The following is a 15518-nucleotide window of genomic DNA, read 5'->3' as shown; positions in this document are numbered from 1 at the left end:
GTTCAAAAGCGTAAGGACTAGAATGTAGCTTTCCCCCCAATTTAAACAGCAATTTGGGATTCTAAAGACATTGACACCTATGCTCAGTACAGGATTTCATTGCAGATAGGTGCAAAACACACAGTCCTGTCTAAACCTGGACTAGACTAAGGGTTTATCCAAACTTACCTTTCCTCTGCTCTTTCCAGGCTCTGTGTCTGAACATCTATCTTCATTTAATTTTTTCCCCAGAGCTTTCCTTGCAAAAACCTGCTCTTTAAAGTTCAATTGGAGCAAACAAACAAACCTGAATTGATGTTTGCTCCGATTGTGCACTGAGTGGCGGGTTTTCACAGGAAAAGCTCTGGGACGAAAACAGAAATGCTCAGACAAGGAACTTTTAAGCATGGACCTGTGACTGGAAAGAGAGGGGCAAAAGGTAAGAGTGGGTAAGCCCTTAGGTGTGGAAGCCGGGAAGGTAATTCAGGATCAGAACTAACTCCTATCTCTTGAGTTTTTCATTGCTTTTCTACCCTGAGCCATGTTACAATGTCGAGGCAGATGTCGCAGCCAGATTGCCCTCACATTAAGAGCCACTATTTGAACGATGGTCTTGGTCATTTGATGGTCCTTTTTATCCATTGTTGTTGTTTTTTAATTGTATATATTGCTTGTTTTATGTTGCTACGGCCGTTGGCTAATACAAATAAAGTTTATCTGTCTAATGTTGAGGCACAGCATGGCAGGACTTCAAGAGAAAGTGGCTGGCTGCCAGCTGAACTTGTGCTCCCCCCTTTTTTGTCTTGCTCCAGCTCTCACCTGTCCAGAGAACAGCCACTTTGAGGAGTGCATGACCTGTTCGGAGTCCTGCGAAAGCTTAGGGATGGGTCCCATCTGCCTGGACACCTGCATGGAGGGCTGTCAATGTGACGATGGTTTTGCCCTTCGGGGCACCCACTGCATTCCCAGGACTGAGTGCGGCTGCAGCTTTGAAGGCCACCAGCTCTCCACCAATCAGTCCTTCTGGATGGACATTGACTGCCAGTATTTCTGCTACTGCAATGGCTCCGACAACAGTGTGCACTGCGAGAACATCCCCTGCAAAGAGGATGAGTACTGCATGGAGGAGAGCGGCCTTTATTACTGCCAGGCTCGCACCGACGCCTCCTGCATCGTCTCCGGCTACGGCCATTACTTGACCTTTGATGGGTTTGCTTTCGATTTTCAGAGCAGCTGCCCCCTGGTCCTCTGCACCACCATCTCCCGGCAGAGGTCAGAGAGGTTGGAAACCTTCCCCGAGTTTACAGTCACTGCCAAGAATGAGGATCGGGACCCTTCCCTGGCCTTGTGGGTGAAGCAGGTGGAAGTGGAGGTCTTCAGTTACAACATCATCATCCACCGGGCTTACAAGCACACCGTGCTGGTGAGTTAACGCAGCGACACTGAATCGATTTATTACAGTCTGTCGACCAGAATTGAGAAAGCATGCAATACATACAAATGTCAGAACAAAACAGATGGAAAAGTAGAACATAGAAACCACAACAATCTCAGGTTAGCCCCTTCCAGTTTTAGGTGGTGAGTTTTTCTCTTGTTCTCACTGCTGCTGATACAAATTCAGCCACTGTCAGTGAAACCTTTGGGTTTTCACTTCCATTAGATATTGAACTGGGGTCACATTGTACCTGAGAGCCAAGCAGCTCTCCATTTACGATGGGGAGATGACAAATGCTTCAAGGGGTTGAGGACATTGGGCAAGGGAGCAGAAAGAGAATAGGTGGGTGGAGATGTAAATCCATGGCTAATTCTTCTGGGGAGCAAAGGACAGGACTGCCTTTGAGGGACTGGCATCCTCTAGCACAGTGGTTTTCAACCTGTGGGTCCCCAGATGTTGTTGGACTACAACTCCCATCATCCCTGAGCTCTGGCCTTGCTAGCCAAGGGTGATGGGAGTTGTAGTTCAACAACATCTGGGGACCCACTGGTTGAGAAAGGCTGCTCTAGCAACTCCTGAAAGATGACTATCAACTCCTGTCCTCCTGTCTCTGAGGAGCAGTAATGCCTGCATGAAACCACAAGATGGTAGGATGCTCTTGTGCTCAAGTTCTGCCTGCAGGTTTTCCACAGGCATCTGGTTGGCCACTGTGCAAACAGGATGCTGGACTGGGTGGGCCATTGGTCTAATCCCAGCACTAGCAAACCTACATTTATGGGGCCCTGAAGCTTGGACTGTTATGGGGCCCCTTCATAACCAGCAACGAGGTCTGGGTAGCCACTGCTATCTTCTTCAGTGGGGTTGTTCCACAACAATCAGTGTGTGTGTGTGTGTGTGTGTGTGTGTGTACACACACACACACACACACACATATATATATATACACACACACACATACACACACACACACACACACACACATATACACATACACACAAACACACTAAAGCATCTCACATTTTGATTAAAATTGCTATACTGGATGTCAAAGTAAATAAAATGAATCAAAATTTCCTATGGCTTATAGTTGGGGGATGAAAATTAGAGAAATGTTACATACATGCATGATGCATCATAGAATGATGAAATTGTGTCTACCAGACCCAATTTTTTAAGCAATGCGGATTAAAGTCACTTCTGGAGCCCCTCTGGGATTAGTGTCCCTGAAGCTTAAATTTTGTCATTTTCATAGTAAATCTATCATGGATCCCTTCAAATGGCATTCAGAGGCATACTGCCTCCAACAGTGGAGAGAGAACCTTGTTGTTATGCCTAGTAGTCATTGATGGCCTTTATTTTCAGTATATAACTTTGCAGTGACTTCAAACCAGAAAGAGCTAGATATGTTTGAGTGTTGTGGAAAACAATAGGGCTTTAATGCACTGTTAAATATTGTTTCCTTTGCATATTGGGTTGTGAAGGGTAGCTTCGTGTATTTATTTTTTTCCTGCACAGTTGAAGGAGGAAAACACTGTCATGGATGAAACTCTTCTGTCACTGTTTTTACATGTCTGGGCTCAGTCCTCCCGGGAGCAGAATGCTGTTGGCTTGTTCTCTTTTAAATAGCAGAAAATCCACAGAAGTGTTAAATAGGAATCCCAAAGGACTGAAATGAAAATTTGAATTCAACCTCTTTTAGCATCGTGGTCAGGATGAAGTTGGCTATTCAGTGACTCTCAGCCACAGAGTCAGCTGGAAACAGTTGTCTCATGCCTGAGGCAGGAGATATAAATGTTGCTCTACGTGATGGTAAAAAGATAACAATAAGATAAATATTTGGCAACGTTCTCCCCCCTAACGGCATCCAGAATTTGCTGCCTAAGATGGACTGATTCAGCTTGCCTACCAGTAGGGCTGGCACTGCTCAGTAATGGGACATTACAATGTCTCCATAGAGACAAGTCCCGATCATGGCCTTGGCCTCAGATGATAGATAAGGCTAATTGATTGGTTGACTTTATATCCCACATTTTCCTCCAAGGAACTCGATGTGGTGTACATGGTTTGCTCCCTTCACATTTAATCCCCCAATAATCCTGGGAGGTAGGTTAGGCTAAGGAGCAGTGATTGGCCCAAGGTTACCCAGAGAGCTTTAGGGCCAAGTGAAGATTTGAACCTTGGTGTCCCAGGTTTTAGTCCAACGATAACCAGTCTGGAGCTGCTATACCGCTGGCTTAGGAACACAACCAGGTTCCAGATACCAAACCTGAGGCTGACGGCCACAAACCTGCAAACCTAAACTGGTAACTACCAGACAGCCTGGTTCCCCCAGGGAGTCAAGGCTGCCCAAAGGATGAGGGAGCAGATTAGGCAAGAAGCCACAGAAGGAAGAAGCAGCCCCCACCCTCCGGTCAAGGGCTTGTCCCTTTAAGGGGTCACACTCCCCAGGCAGGGTGGGTGGAGCTTTGGAAGGAGTGAACTAGAGGGAGGCTCTTATAAGGCCTCAATCAAGGCCCAACTTTCACCGCAGAAAGTTGTGTGCTTGGAGCTAGCCAAGGTGCTGAAACCCCGGCTGCCAGTCCTTGTGGATTCTTGCTGAGAAGAGGTCAGAACCATCTCACATGAGATGGCTGCCCATAGCTCCCTCTCCATCTGTACATGAACACATGATCTATTGGGTTTTTGTGAGTCAAAAGTGGGTGGAGGTTACTCAGACCAAATATTTGGCATGTGTACTGTTACAGTTGCAGACTGTAAATATTGGTGCACCCTAATCACCCCATTTGTCAGATGACCTGGAGGGTTTATTATGAATCTGTAGGCACACTCCACCTTGATTTCAATGGGTTTCAGTGAACCCAACTTTGAGCTGGATTGTGGCCTGTGTGTTTCACTATTATAAACTAGTGTGTGGTGCTTCTCAACTGCTAGATAGATGTGCCCCTTTTCACGCAATTTTTCATGGCACTGGTGTTCTATTCTCTTTCTTCCAAGGAGCTCAGAGCAAAATTTTAACTTGATGACAACCCCATGAGCAAGTTGGACAGAAAAATGGTGACTAGCCCAAAGCTACACAACAATTTCCACAACTTGAGTGAAGACCGGGTTTTCTGCATCAGGCATCTTTCTTTGAAACCAACCTCCCAAAGCTAGTTATTTATTTATTTTGCAAGATTTATATACCACTTGATTGTAGTAAAATCTTAAAGTGGTTTACAAAATGTATTAGGTAATAAAATTACCAGTAAACAAAAACAAGAAAACAGTTTAAAAACAACAATTTAGAATGTTCAAAAAAGAGATTAAAATCAATGATAAGCTAAACATTGGATTAAAACAAGTCAACATTCTATGCATCTAGAGAGGCTAGCCTAAGCAAAAATGTTTTTAGTGGGTGCCAAAAAGGGAAGGGAAGGGAAGGGAAGGCGCTTGCCTCGTGTCAATAGGCAAGGATTTCCAAAGTGTGGGTGCTGCCACATTAAATGGTTCTTTGCTTACAAACGCAGAATGAGAATGGTGTGACGCCAGTTGCCTTAGTGTCTAGCTAACTTCACTGCATCTCTTTGCAGATCAACAATGAACGCCTTTACCTGCCCTTGAAGCTTGGACAAGGGAAAGTGAACATCTTTGCCTTTGGTTTCCACATTGTCGTGGAGACCGACTTTGGGTTGAAGGTTGTCTATGACTGGAAAACCTTCCTCTCCGTCACCGTCCCACGGAGCCTTCAGAACAACACGTACGGCCTCTGTGGGCGATACAACAGCAACCCTGACGACGACCTCCAGACCTCTGGTGGCTTTGCCGTCTCTAGCATCAACGAGTTTGGCCACAGTTGGGCCAAGAGGGACCCCTTTTGCCAGGTTGGCTGTGGCGACAGGTGCCCTGCCTGCCGTAAGGTGGAAGGCTTCTGGAAGCCCCAGCAGCTGTGCAGCCTGATCCCCAGCAAGAGCGGTGTCTTCTCCAGGTGCCACAGCAAAGTCAACCCCACCTTCTTCTACAAGAACTGCCTGTTTGACACCTGCATCGATGGTGGCGCAGTGCAAACCGCTTGCAGCTGGCTGCAGAACTACGCCAGCACCTGCCAGACCCAGGGGATTGCTGTAACCGGATGGAGAAACTTCACCTTGTGCTGTGAGCTGAGCTTGTTTTAATCTCTGTCATTGTTCATGAAAACTGTCCTTTTGTTCCATCTCCAGTAGCTCCACTGGTGTTTAACTGGGATATTTCTGGGTTGTTGTTGTTTTTAAGGGGGTACTTTCTTCTTAAAGTAAGTTTGGGGAGGCGATTGTAGCTCAGGGATAGAGCACGCATTTTGCACACAGAAGGTCCCAGTTTATTATCTGTTTCTTGCATTCACACCCCACCTTCCTCTCCAAGGAGCTCAAGGTGGTGTACCTGGTTCTGCTCCTCCTCAATTAATCTCACAACAACCCTGTGGGATATTTTAGGTTGAGAGGCAGTGACTGGCTCAAGGTCACTCACTGAGCTTCATGGCTGTCTGGGAATTTGCACCCTGGTTTCCCAGGTCCTAGTCTGACACTCTAACCACACTGACTCCAGTTGAAAGGACCAAGTCAGCAGGTGATGGGAATGATTCTCGTGTCTGAGGTCCTGGAGAGCCAGTGCCTATCAGAGTAGAGCACCCTAGTGTAGGGAGAAACAGTATGACATGATAATAAGGCAGCTTCTTAAGTTACTATGTCTAAAAGCAACCTGAGTAGGACTAGGCCTGGTTCTTAGTAAGCAAGTGCCTAGATCTCGAGTCTCAACACCACACTTAGGTCTAATTTCCTTTCCTGTTCTAACAACTTCAAAAATAGCTGGCTGTGTGTTGTTAGACGTAGCTCCTGCTAATCTATGGCCCTTGAGATGTCCCAACTTGCACGGCCAATGGTCAGCAACGAAGAGAGTTGTAGTCCAGCAACATCTGAAGAGGAAGAGGTTCCTCACTTCATGCTAAAAGGAAGGGGTGGGCCAGTAAAAACAGAGAGAGAAATGATTTGTCATTGGGAACAACAGCAGAGAAGATTCTTGTTGGCCAGGCAAGTCAGAAATCTTGACATGGAAGAGCCACTGTGGTGTAGTGGCTAAGAGCTGTAGACTCATAATGTGGTGAACCGGGTTCGCTTCCCCACTCCTCCACATGCAGATGCTGGGTGACCTTGGGCTAGTCACACTTCTCTGAAGTCTCTCAGCCCCACTCACCTCACAGAGTGTTTGTTGTGGGGGAGGATGGGAAAGGAGAATGTTAGCCGCTTTGAGACTTCTTCGGGTAGTGATAAAGCGGGATATCAAATCCAAACTCTTCTTCTTCTTATGGGGGTCAAAATCTAGGCTCTAGTTGGTAAGCTTCCTGGCTAGTCTATCTGACACTCGCCTCCTCACTGGCCGAAGCTTGGTGTTGTACGGGGGTCGAGTCCCCACTTTAAGCAAAGGGAATGGTGGATTTGTCAATTTTGGCTTCTTGCTATTTCTCATATTTCCCATCTTAATAATAATTATAATAATTTTATTATTTATACCCCACCCATCTGGCTGGGTTGCCCCAGCCACTCTGGGCAGCTTCCAACACATATAAAAACATAAATTCAGTTCCCCACATTTCTACATCCATTTTTGAAAATTCATCCACATTTCAGTGCACATTTTCCTATTGTTCTCACAAAGCAGTTTCCCCTAGTGCCATACAATTTTGTCCTCTATCCTTGCTAAGTTAACCCTTCTAGCTGATGCATGTCTGTGTATATTACTAGGCTGGGGACATGCACAGCAAGGTTTGGATAAATGCAAATGTCAAAGGATGACTGTGCTTTGATTCACATATCGCTCTGCAAAAGCTGAACTGGGCAGGTCTGCCTTTAAATGCGAGCTGAATCAGATATCTCCCCTCATCCCTAATGACACCTCTCAGGCCTCGGATTTCACAAGGGCTGTGAGCTTGAGCATTGGCAGGGGGATTCTTATTTTAAATGCACAAAGCTGGCTGGCGAGGCTTTTGCCCTGGGTGCTGAAGAGTCAGCTGTTTGGCGGTGTTCCACAGTTCATCAGTATGGCTGGCCTGTAGCAACCATCCTTCTGCCCAGTTCCAGGTCACTTTGTGTCCACTTTGCAACAGCAGATTCAGTGTTATTAACTGCTCAGGGAGACATCTGAAATCTCCTCAGTTCTGCCTCTGACCTCCCTCTCAGTTTTCTTTGCCTCATTTAATGATTGCTCTTTAAGTGGAGAGCATATTGTTGTGGTTGTTGTTTTTAATCTTTGTGAGACCCTCTGAGGTACACAGAAGCGGAGCTTGGCTTGTATCAAAGATGGAGAACAGTTTCACGATGCTGAGGTTTGCAGGAAGGAGACAGTGAGTGAATTGCTAGGAAAGGGAAGAAAGAAAGAAAGAAAGAAAGAAAGAAAGAAAGAAAGAAAGAAAGAAAGAAGAGCTTCTCTGTGCCAAGGTTTCCCAGAGAGAGGCAGAGACTCCGATTAGGGCACCTAATGACAAAATGGAAAGTATTGGATAAAAATGACACAGATAAGAGGAGACAGCGGAAAAGAATAGCTCAACAAATGCCTCAACATGAAAGAGATGTGTACCAGAGTCACGGAAGATTATCTCTCATGTCACCGGCTTCATAAAGGAAACGCAGCCACAAGAGGATGAATTATGGGTTGCTCCCTAAATCTGACAGATATTTAAGCACTCAGCACAAAAGCTCACTTTGACTTTGGCAATTCCTTGGATTCATTGCTGCAAACCTGCTGTGGCATCTCCTAGCAGCCTGCCCTTGATCTGGCTGCTGTAAAAGTTGAAGCTGTTGTCCTTGTATTGTCTGGAGTGCCATGTGGGACAAATTTGCCCCAGAAATTAGCTCACCAACAGGGGAGAGGCCATAAGCTGTGCATGCAAAAGGTCCCAGTTTCAGTCTCTAGCACAGGGAGGGGAAACCTCAGGCCTTGGAGCCATGTCCAGCCCTCCAAGTCTCTGTCTGGCCCTCAGGGATCTTCCCAGGCCACAGCCTCTCCCCAGCCAGGTATCCTACTGCTTCTGCTTTGCAGAACCTTGAGTATTTTTGCCTGGCTGCAGCGTGTCCTTGAATTCTGATAATACAGTCTACACCTAACCATTTGTGTGTTTGTTGCCCCTGGGCTATTTTGGAAGGAAGAGTGGGACATAAATTTAATAAGCAATAGCGACAAATAATAATGAAAATGTGATGATGCTGAAAGTTATAAAATTAGAAGGAAAGCAAGCAAACAAACAAATAAATAAATGATACTAACATGTACTTCATTGGATATTCATTGGAGGATAGAGAGGGGGTATTTAGTAACATGTCTGCTGTACGAAGGTAAAAAAACAAAAATATGTTAATTGCTCCATTCAGTTTTGCATCTGGCCCTGCAGGCTGAAATAGGTCAACTCCTGATTGCACCCCCTCAAAAAAATGCACCTGGGACAACGGCCTCCCTAGCCCCCCATGCTATGCCACTGGTCAGATGTGTAGCTTCATACACTCACTTTGCTTTTGAAGCACTGTCTAAATAATAAATACATTTGACTCATCCAAAAAGAACTGGGGCTTTGTGAGTATTCCAATCCAACATTTACAAAGCACTTGCTATCACTGTGGCCCTTGCTCCGAGGCCTAGAAACTTTGCTTGCAGCAGGGGGGAGAAACAGCCTTCTCAGTGTGAGTTGCATGCAGAGTGCCATTGTCCCTGCCAGGGATGCTGGGTCTTGTTTGTGGTCCTTGACAGGAAAAGACATATCACTGGGATCTGGGAGCACCAAAAACCACCACCTCTGCCATTCACTGTTCCAAGGTAAGCTTCTGGGGGATCTTGGAACAGAGGGAGACAGATGTGGCTCACTGGACTGAGCCAAGCACAGTCTGCCTAATTGTAATGAGAAATGCTAAACTTGTCCGGACAAGACCTGCTTGTTTCCAACCTGTTGTGCTACAGAGTAGGCCCACTGAAGTTACTAGACATGACTAATGTAGGATCATTAATTTTGGTGGGTCTGCTCTCAGTAGAAATTAGTTGGCTACAACCAGCAGTTCAGTAGCAAGTTAAAAAGTGGTGGGTCCCTTAGTAATAGTCACAGCCACACTCCTCCTAAGATTACACAACCATCTAAGATTATACAATAAAAATCATTTGAGATGCATTGCAATGATCAATGCAGATATCTCTGTGTTGCCTTTCAGCCAGACGTATTTTCTGTGCACGCACATGGGCAATCAATTTGGAGTGCTCCGCACCATTCTCTTAAAACTGAAGCACCTTGTGTTTTCAGAGTTCTTAAATGCTTTGCTTTGGAGCATCCCTGGCTAAAAAGCTCTCTTTTCATGTTGACTGTGTGGCTCTAGGATGTTGGAGACAGGGACCCTACTGCAGAAATAGTAATGAATTTTAAACCCACTGCAACCTCATCACTGAATACAAACCTACATAAGGAAGGACAGTCAGCTACAGCATTCTACCAGATTGTCCCCTGCCAATGTACCAGGTGTCCTGTGCCTTCACCAAGGTGGAAGGGGAGTCAGGTACCCCCTCCCCAGTTAGAAGGGAAGAACTGTTAAACAAGCAAAGGTATTTTTCTTGCAAATCCAAACCCCGTTCTGGAAAGATGTAGGTTAAATCTCTAGTCCCAGTGGCAGTTGTTCTTCATTTGTCAAATGCAAATGTTATTAGTTTATACATGCGAGCAAAAGAGTATGTATTTGTTCTAAGGAGGCTTGTTTCTGTGGTCAATAGGATTACAATGTACCGTTCAATTACGCTCCTCATAAATGAAGATGCAAAGCTCCTCCGGCAGGCAGACCGTTTGGCAAATCAATAGAAAAGTCATTTTCATCGCTAATAAGATTTAAAAATTAAATTTGGATCATTTTCTATTCACAAATTGATGGCCTAAATCAGCTCTGTGCCTGAAATTCAAGGACCTGAATGCAGCTGTTAGATGGGGAGAGGAGGAAAAGCAGAGGACTTGTGGATGTTCTCCATTCTGCCCTTTCATCTTTTGAATGTTTGTAGTAGCTTGGCTTTTCAGATTCTCATAGGGTGGATACAGTTGTTTTTCAGAGGCACAGAAAGGTGCTCTAGAAGAGCAGGGAGGTCAACAGTAGGTGGCGCCAGAGCAAGGGGGTGGGCCCACTGCTTCTCCCACTTTGTTTCAAGGACAGAGGCAATGCATCTCTGGGAATTACAAAGAATCAGTGTGGTGTAGCGGTTAAGAGCGGTAGATTCGTAATCTGGGGAACCGAGTTCACGTCTCCGCTCCTCCACATGCAGCTGCTGGGTGACCTTGGGCTAGTCACACTTCTTTGAAGTCTCTCAGGCCCACTCACCTCACAGAGTGTTTGTTGTGGGGGAGAAAGGGAAAGGAGAATGTTAGCCGCTTTGAGACTCCTTCGGGTAGTGATAAAGCGGGGTAACAAATCCAAACTCTTCTTCTTCTTCTTCTCCGGCCCTTGGTCATACTGGGCCTTCTGGTGTGCATGCGCTCCCAAAGGCAAGAGGGGAACATTGAAGTTTGACCATCAGACAGGGGTATGTTGCCGTGTTAAGAAGCTTTTCCTCTTTTTTCCCAGCGGTCAGCTGCCCTCCCAACAGTCACTATGAGAGTTGTGTGAGTGTGTGCCAGCCCCGCTGCGCTGCCATCCGGCTGAAAAGTGACTGCAACCATTATTGCGTCGAAGGATGCCAGTGTGATGCAGGCTACGTCCTCAACGGCAAGAGCTGCATCCTACCTCACAACTGTGGCTGCTATTCTGACGGCAAATATTACGAGGTAAGGCACCAATTCCAAAATGGCGGCTCCCAGGGCTTCTCAATTGTTTTGTGAGCATCTTCTTAGTCATAAGAATATAAGGAGGCTTCTAGTCACGTTGGCTATGATCTGCCTTCACAGTTGAAAGCACAGGAGCCAACTCTTAGAGGCTGAGGAGTCTACAGCCCCCCAATAAAATATTTGAGGGGGCTGGGGCCCCCAACGCTGATGGACTTTGCCATTCAAATGGGGCCTGTGCATTGTGTCATGTGATCGATCATGCAGGGCAGGGTTTATTTGGGCTCTCCACAATATTTTGTTCAAGTTGGCACCCCTTGCATGTTTCCCACAGGCAGATCTGGTTGGCCCCTATGAGAACAGCACCCTGAACCAGATGGGCCATTGGACTCAACCAGCAGGCTCTTCTTTATGTTCTCAGGTTAAAATTTAGGAATAGTGGCATGTTTCACATTAACTTTCTTATCCTACAAATATTTTCTTTGAAGTATGTTGTATTGATTTCGATGGGCTTAAGAGTGCTATTCCCTACCCTAGTTCTGTATCTGATGAAAGCGAGCAATAGGGATCGGCTCTTTTTGAAAATATTGACTGGTGGTGGAGAAAAGCACCCTGCAAAGTGTCTTTCCTTCAAATAACCCCAGGGTCAGGATTATCAAATACCCCCAGGGATCTGCCAATGTGGTGGTGGTGGTGGGGATGCTACTTATCTGAATGGGGAGCAAGTTTATCGCTTTCTTTTTACCTTGCCTGGCATCGTCTATGTTTTGGTGGACTCAGATAAGCTCCCTTTTAAAGGCAAAACTCATCTTAGAAGTTCAAACTACTTTTAAATTGAAATTATGAGTGTTTGCTTGCATGGTTGTTGTTTAAAAAAAAACAATTAAAAATGCATATATGTATTATATTCTTTCTGTGACTTGGATGAATTTTCCATGAGGATCAGGCTTAAAATATCCAAAGGGGATATCAGAATGAAGCGAGATCATGCTCAAAAGCTCCTTTGCATTCATCAAGATTCATTGTTAAAACATGTGCTAGCAAATCTGAATCACAGCTTTCATGGGTCATGTTGCTTTAAGGAGGAATGGGGGGGAGGACCTCTCTGTTTTAACGAGGGCTCTGGTGCTTCCATGCTGTCATAAGCGTTGCATAAAAACGAGGGTTTCTTCAAGGAGCCCTCCTCATCTATATTCTTCCAAGCAGCAGCAACAATGACAAAAAATTAAAAAAAATAAAAACCAGCTGTAGAATTTGAAATCGCACACTGCAAATTATGGTGTTTTTCTACCCTAAGCTGCCTGTGGGATTGGATTGTAAATGGTTTCCAAATGAGAAGAAACCAGAGGATGGAGACGGAATGCTCTCTATCTGCCGTCGTTGCGTCTGACAATGTCTCTGCCTTAATAGCTTGATTTGGGGGGATGTAAACACAATGCCCTTGGGAACTCGCTCGCGCTCCTTCAGAAGGGTGAAATTTCCTCATAGATAATTTGCGGGTGCTGCAGGCAGCCGTATCTCTCTCTCTCTCTCTCTCTCTCTCTCTCTCTCTCTCTCTCTCTCTGCTATGCTAGTTTGCATTGCTGTCAGCTTTCGGTCTCCTTCTCCATTACCTTACAGCGTGATCCTGAAATAATGAACAACGGTGGTGCATTTAGTGGCATAGTTCTGTGCGTTATGTAATATTAATCAGTTTAATCCACACAATGGAATGACAAATTCCCTGTAATGAGGCTGAACTTCCAGACTTGTTTTTGCATGGTGGGGTGCGGGGGAAGACGGCAAAATTAAACTTTAATTTGATGACCTCATTTGCATGAACCGAGAGGGAGATCCTTCCCTGTTGCTTATGCCAGTGTGACTACTGAATCCCAAGGATTTACTCCTAGTTTTTATAAATTCAGAAAGATATAAATTCAGGAGAAAAGAGATTTTTATGCTTTGAATTCACTGATCTGAAATAGTAAATGGGTGAGACAGGAGCACAATCAGAAACCAGAATGGAGCCTTCTTGTTTTGTTTTGGGGATAATGAATAAATGTGTAGCATTTCAGTGATGCCCATAGTTCCAGCTTGTGACAGCCCTCGTTTTTTAATACTAGTCCTGATAAATCACTATCCCTGTTTGTCTCTATTTTTGCTGTTTGCTGATGCCTTGTAAAGATTTTGGCAGTGTGAGTTGCTAGAGTTGTTGCCAGTCTTCAGAGCTGAGCTTCCAACTCAAGTTACATCTCTAGGTCAGAAGCAGGTTCTTCTTGCATCTAGCGCACATGCTTAGAAATGTATGTTCATTGGCAGTCTGTCGTGTGATAAGAGCACATGATTTGCATGAGGACTCAAGGCCTGCCTTGAAGAATTGAAATTCTGGAGAACCACAAAACTTGAAAGATCATGTTGTTGTTGTTGTTGTTGTTGTTGTTTAGTCGTTTAGTCGTGTCTGACTCTTCGTGACCCCATGGACCAGAGCACGCCAGGCACTTCTGTCTTCCACTGCCTCCCACAGTTTGGTCAAACTCATGCTGGTAGCTTAGAGAACACTGTCCAACCATCTCGTCCTCTGTCGTCCCCTTCTCCTTGTGCCCTCCATCTTTCCCAACATCAGGGTCTTTTCTAGGGAGTCTTCTCTTCTCATGAGGTGGCCAAAGTATTGGCGCCTCAGCTTCACGATCTGTCCTTCTAGTGAGCACTCAGGGCTGATTTCCTTAAGAATGGAGAGATTTGATCTTCTTGCAGTCCATGGGACTCTCAAGAGTGTCCTCCAGCACCATAATTCAAAAGCATCAATTCTTCAGCCTTCTTTATGGTCCAGCTCTCACTTCCATATATCACATATAATCATAGAATTGTAGAGTCATAAAGAAACCCTGGGGGTCATCTCTAGTCTAAGCTCCTGCAATGCAGGAATGTCAACTGAAGCATCTCTGACAGATGGCCACCCAACCTCTACTCAAAAACCTCCAAAGAAGGAGAAATCAGCACCTCTTGTAGGAGTCTGCTCCGCTGTCAAACAGCTCTTACCACCAGAAAGTTCTTGCAGATGTTTCATCAGAATCTCACTTCTTCTAACTTGAATCCATCATTTCGGGTCCAAGTTACAAGAAAATAGATTCCAACATCGGGATAATTACATTCTGATCCACACATTAGTCTAAGGACGCATTCAGATGTGGGGAATAATATTTTAGTTTTCCTGATTATTATGCTAGCACTTCTAACTCATTTTTAATGTTCCTTTCCCACTGCAGTACCTGTTGCATTATGGAACTGTGGCTTTTTGACCGATATACTGGCACGCTGTGCTAAATTTCATTCACACCAGTGGGCGAGCTGCAGCAAAACAATGATTGTCACTGAACAACATCACTACTCCCCCAGCCTTTCTGCACATGCCTTCTGCTCCTCCATGATTCCCCCATGAAAAGAGCAAGGAATAACTGTATGCCTGTATATCACCCCAGATTTCCTCACTCTGCTCCTGTGATTTTCCAGCGCAAAGGGTCTGCAAATTGACTTTTTTCTGAATCAAATAACATGGAAGTGAGTGCTAAACACGTTACGTTCCTTCAGTTTTCCAAAAGTGACTATTATGTCACTTGAAAGCCCATATATAATACAAAAATTAAGAGGCAGGGTAATTCTGGGGGAAATGGAATAAATCACTATGTGAATGCAACCTAAAAGGTGCAGATCCAATCACTTTGTATCCAAATTCCTAGAAACTGAACTACTCAAGCAACCCTACATGTTTCCCGTGAAATGTTGAAAGGTATAGATAATTTGTTATGGAATTATTTTGATGTTCAAAAGCACCCTTTACCATTTCTTTCAAAGTCATAATTGCAACCCTTTCGCAAGGTCTGTTGTATTGCCAGTTCGGACAGCAGGATGGCTGCCATGAATAATGGCTCGCGTAGCCAGCTTTGCCTCTCCACTTTCTAGCAGTTACTTTCTTTTACAATATGGCTACCGCAGCCCCTTATCAACTGAGAAGCAAGCTCATGCGCTCAATTATTCTATAAATCTAATAACAAGAAGGGTGGAATGTAATGCGTGCTCCTCTGCAAAAGTACACATCGGTGGTCAACAGGATATTTGTTGAGCTCTGTTTGGAACAAGGAGCGAAGCGAGGTTGCTGTGGAAACTGTAACTTTGAATTTCCTTGCTTTTACGAGCGATAAAGGTGTCAGTGAGTGGTATTGGTTTGCAATTTTTCACACCCCTTTTTGGGCGGCCAGAATTAAGCCCTCAAGTCAGGTTGTGTGTAAAAACAGAAGGGGAGGAAGGCAAGCAGCACTGGAAAGCTTGCTGACCTTGCAGTGC

At 45.1% G+C, this 15518-nt stretch overlaps 2 protein-coding genes across 2 annotated transcripts in view; one reads left to right on the top strand and one right to left on the bottom strand.

Moving 5' to 3' along the window:
- LOC309519795 (alpha-tectorin-like) overlaps nucleotides 1–15518 on the top strand; it is a 93235-nt gene that overhangs the window by 45684 nt on the left and 32033 nt on the right. Inside the window, exons 10-12 of the mRNA XM_082200927.1 lie at nucleotides 792–1402; nucleotides 4984–5545; nucleotides 11002–11201. Of these exons, the coding sequence (XP_082057053.1) occupies nucleotides 792–1402; nucleotides 4984–5545; nucleotides 11002–11201 (1373 nt within the window). The remainder of the gene's footprint in view (nucleotides 1–791; nucleotides 1403–4983; nucleotides 5546–11001; nucleotides 11202–15518) is intronic.
- LOC309519842 (uncharacterized protein) overlaps nucleotides 12364–15518 on the bottom strand; it is a 55709-nt gene continuing 52554 nt past the window's right edge. Inside the window, exon 10 of the mRNA XM_082201075.1 lies at nucleotides 12364–12825. The gene's annotated coding sequence lies outside the window, so the exon portion shown is untranslated. The remainder of the gene's footprint in view (nucleotides 12826–15518) is intronic.

The sequence above is a fragment of the Podarcis vaucheri genome (assembly GCF_965113315.1).
Source record: "Podarcis vaucheri genome assembly, chromosome: 15".
NCBI lineage: Eukaryota > Metazoa > Chordata > Lepidosauria > Squamata > Lacertidae > Podarcis > Podarcis vaucheri.
The sequence above is the reverse complement of the archived record's forward strand: the minus strand, read 5'-3'. Positions and strand labels throughout refer to the sequence as shown.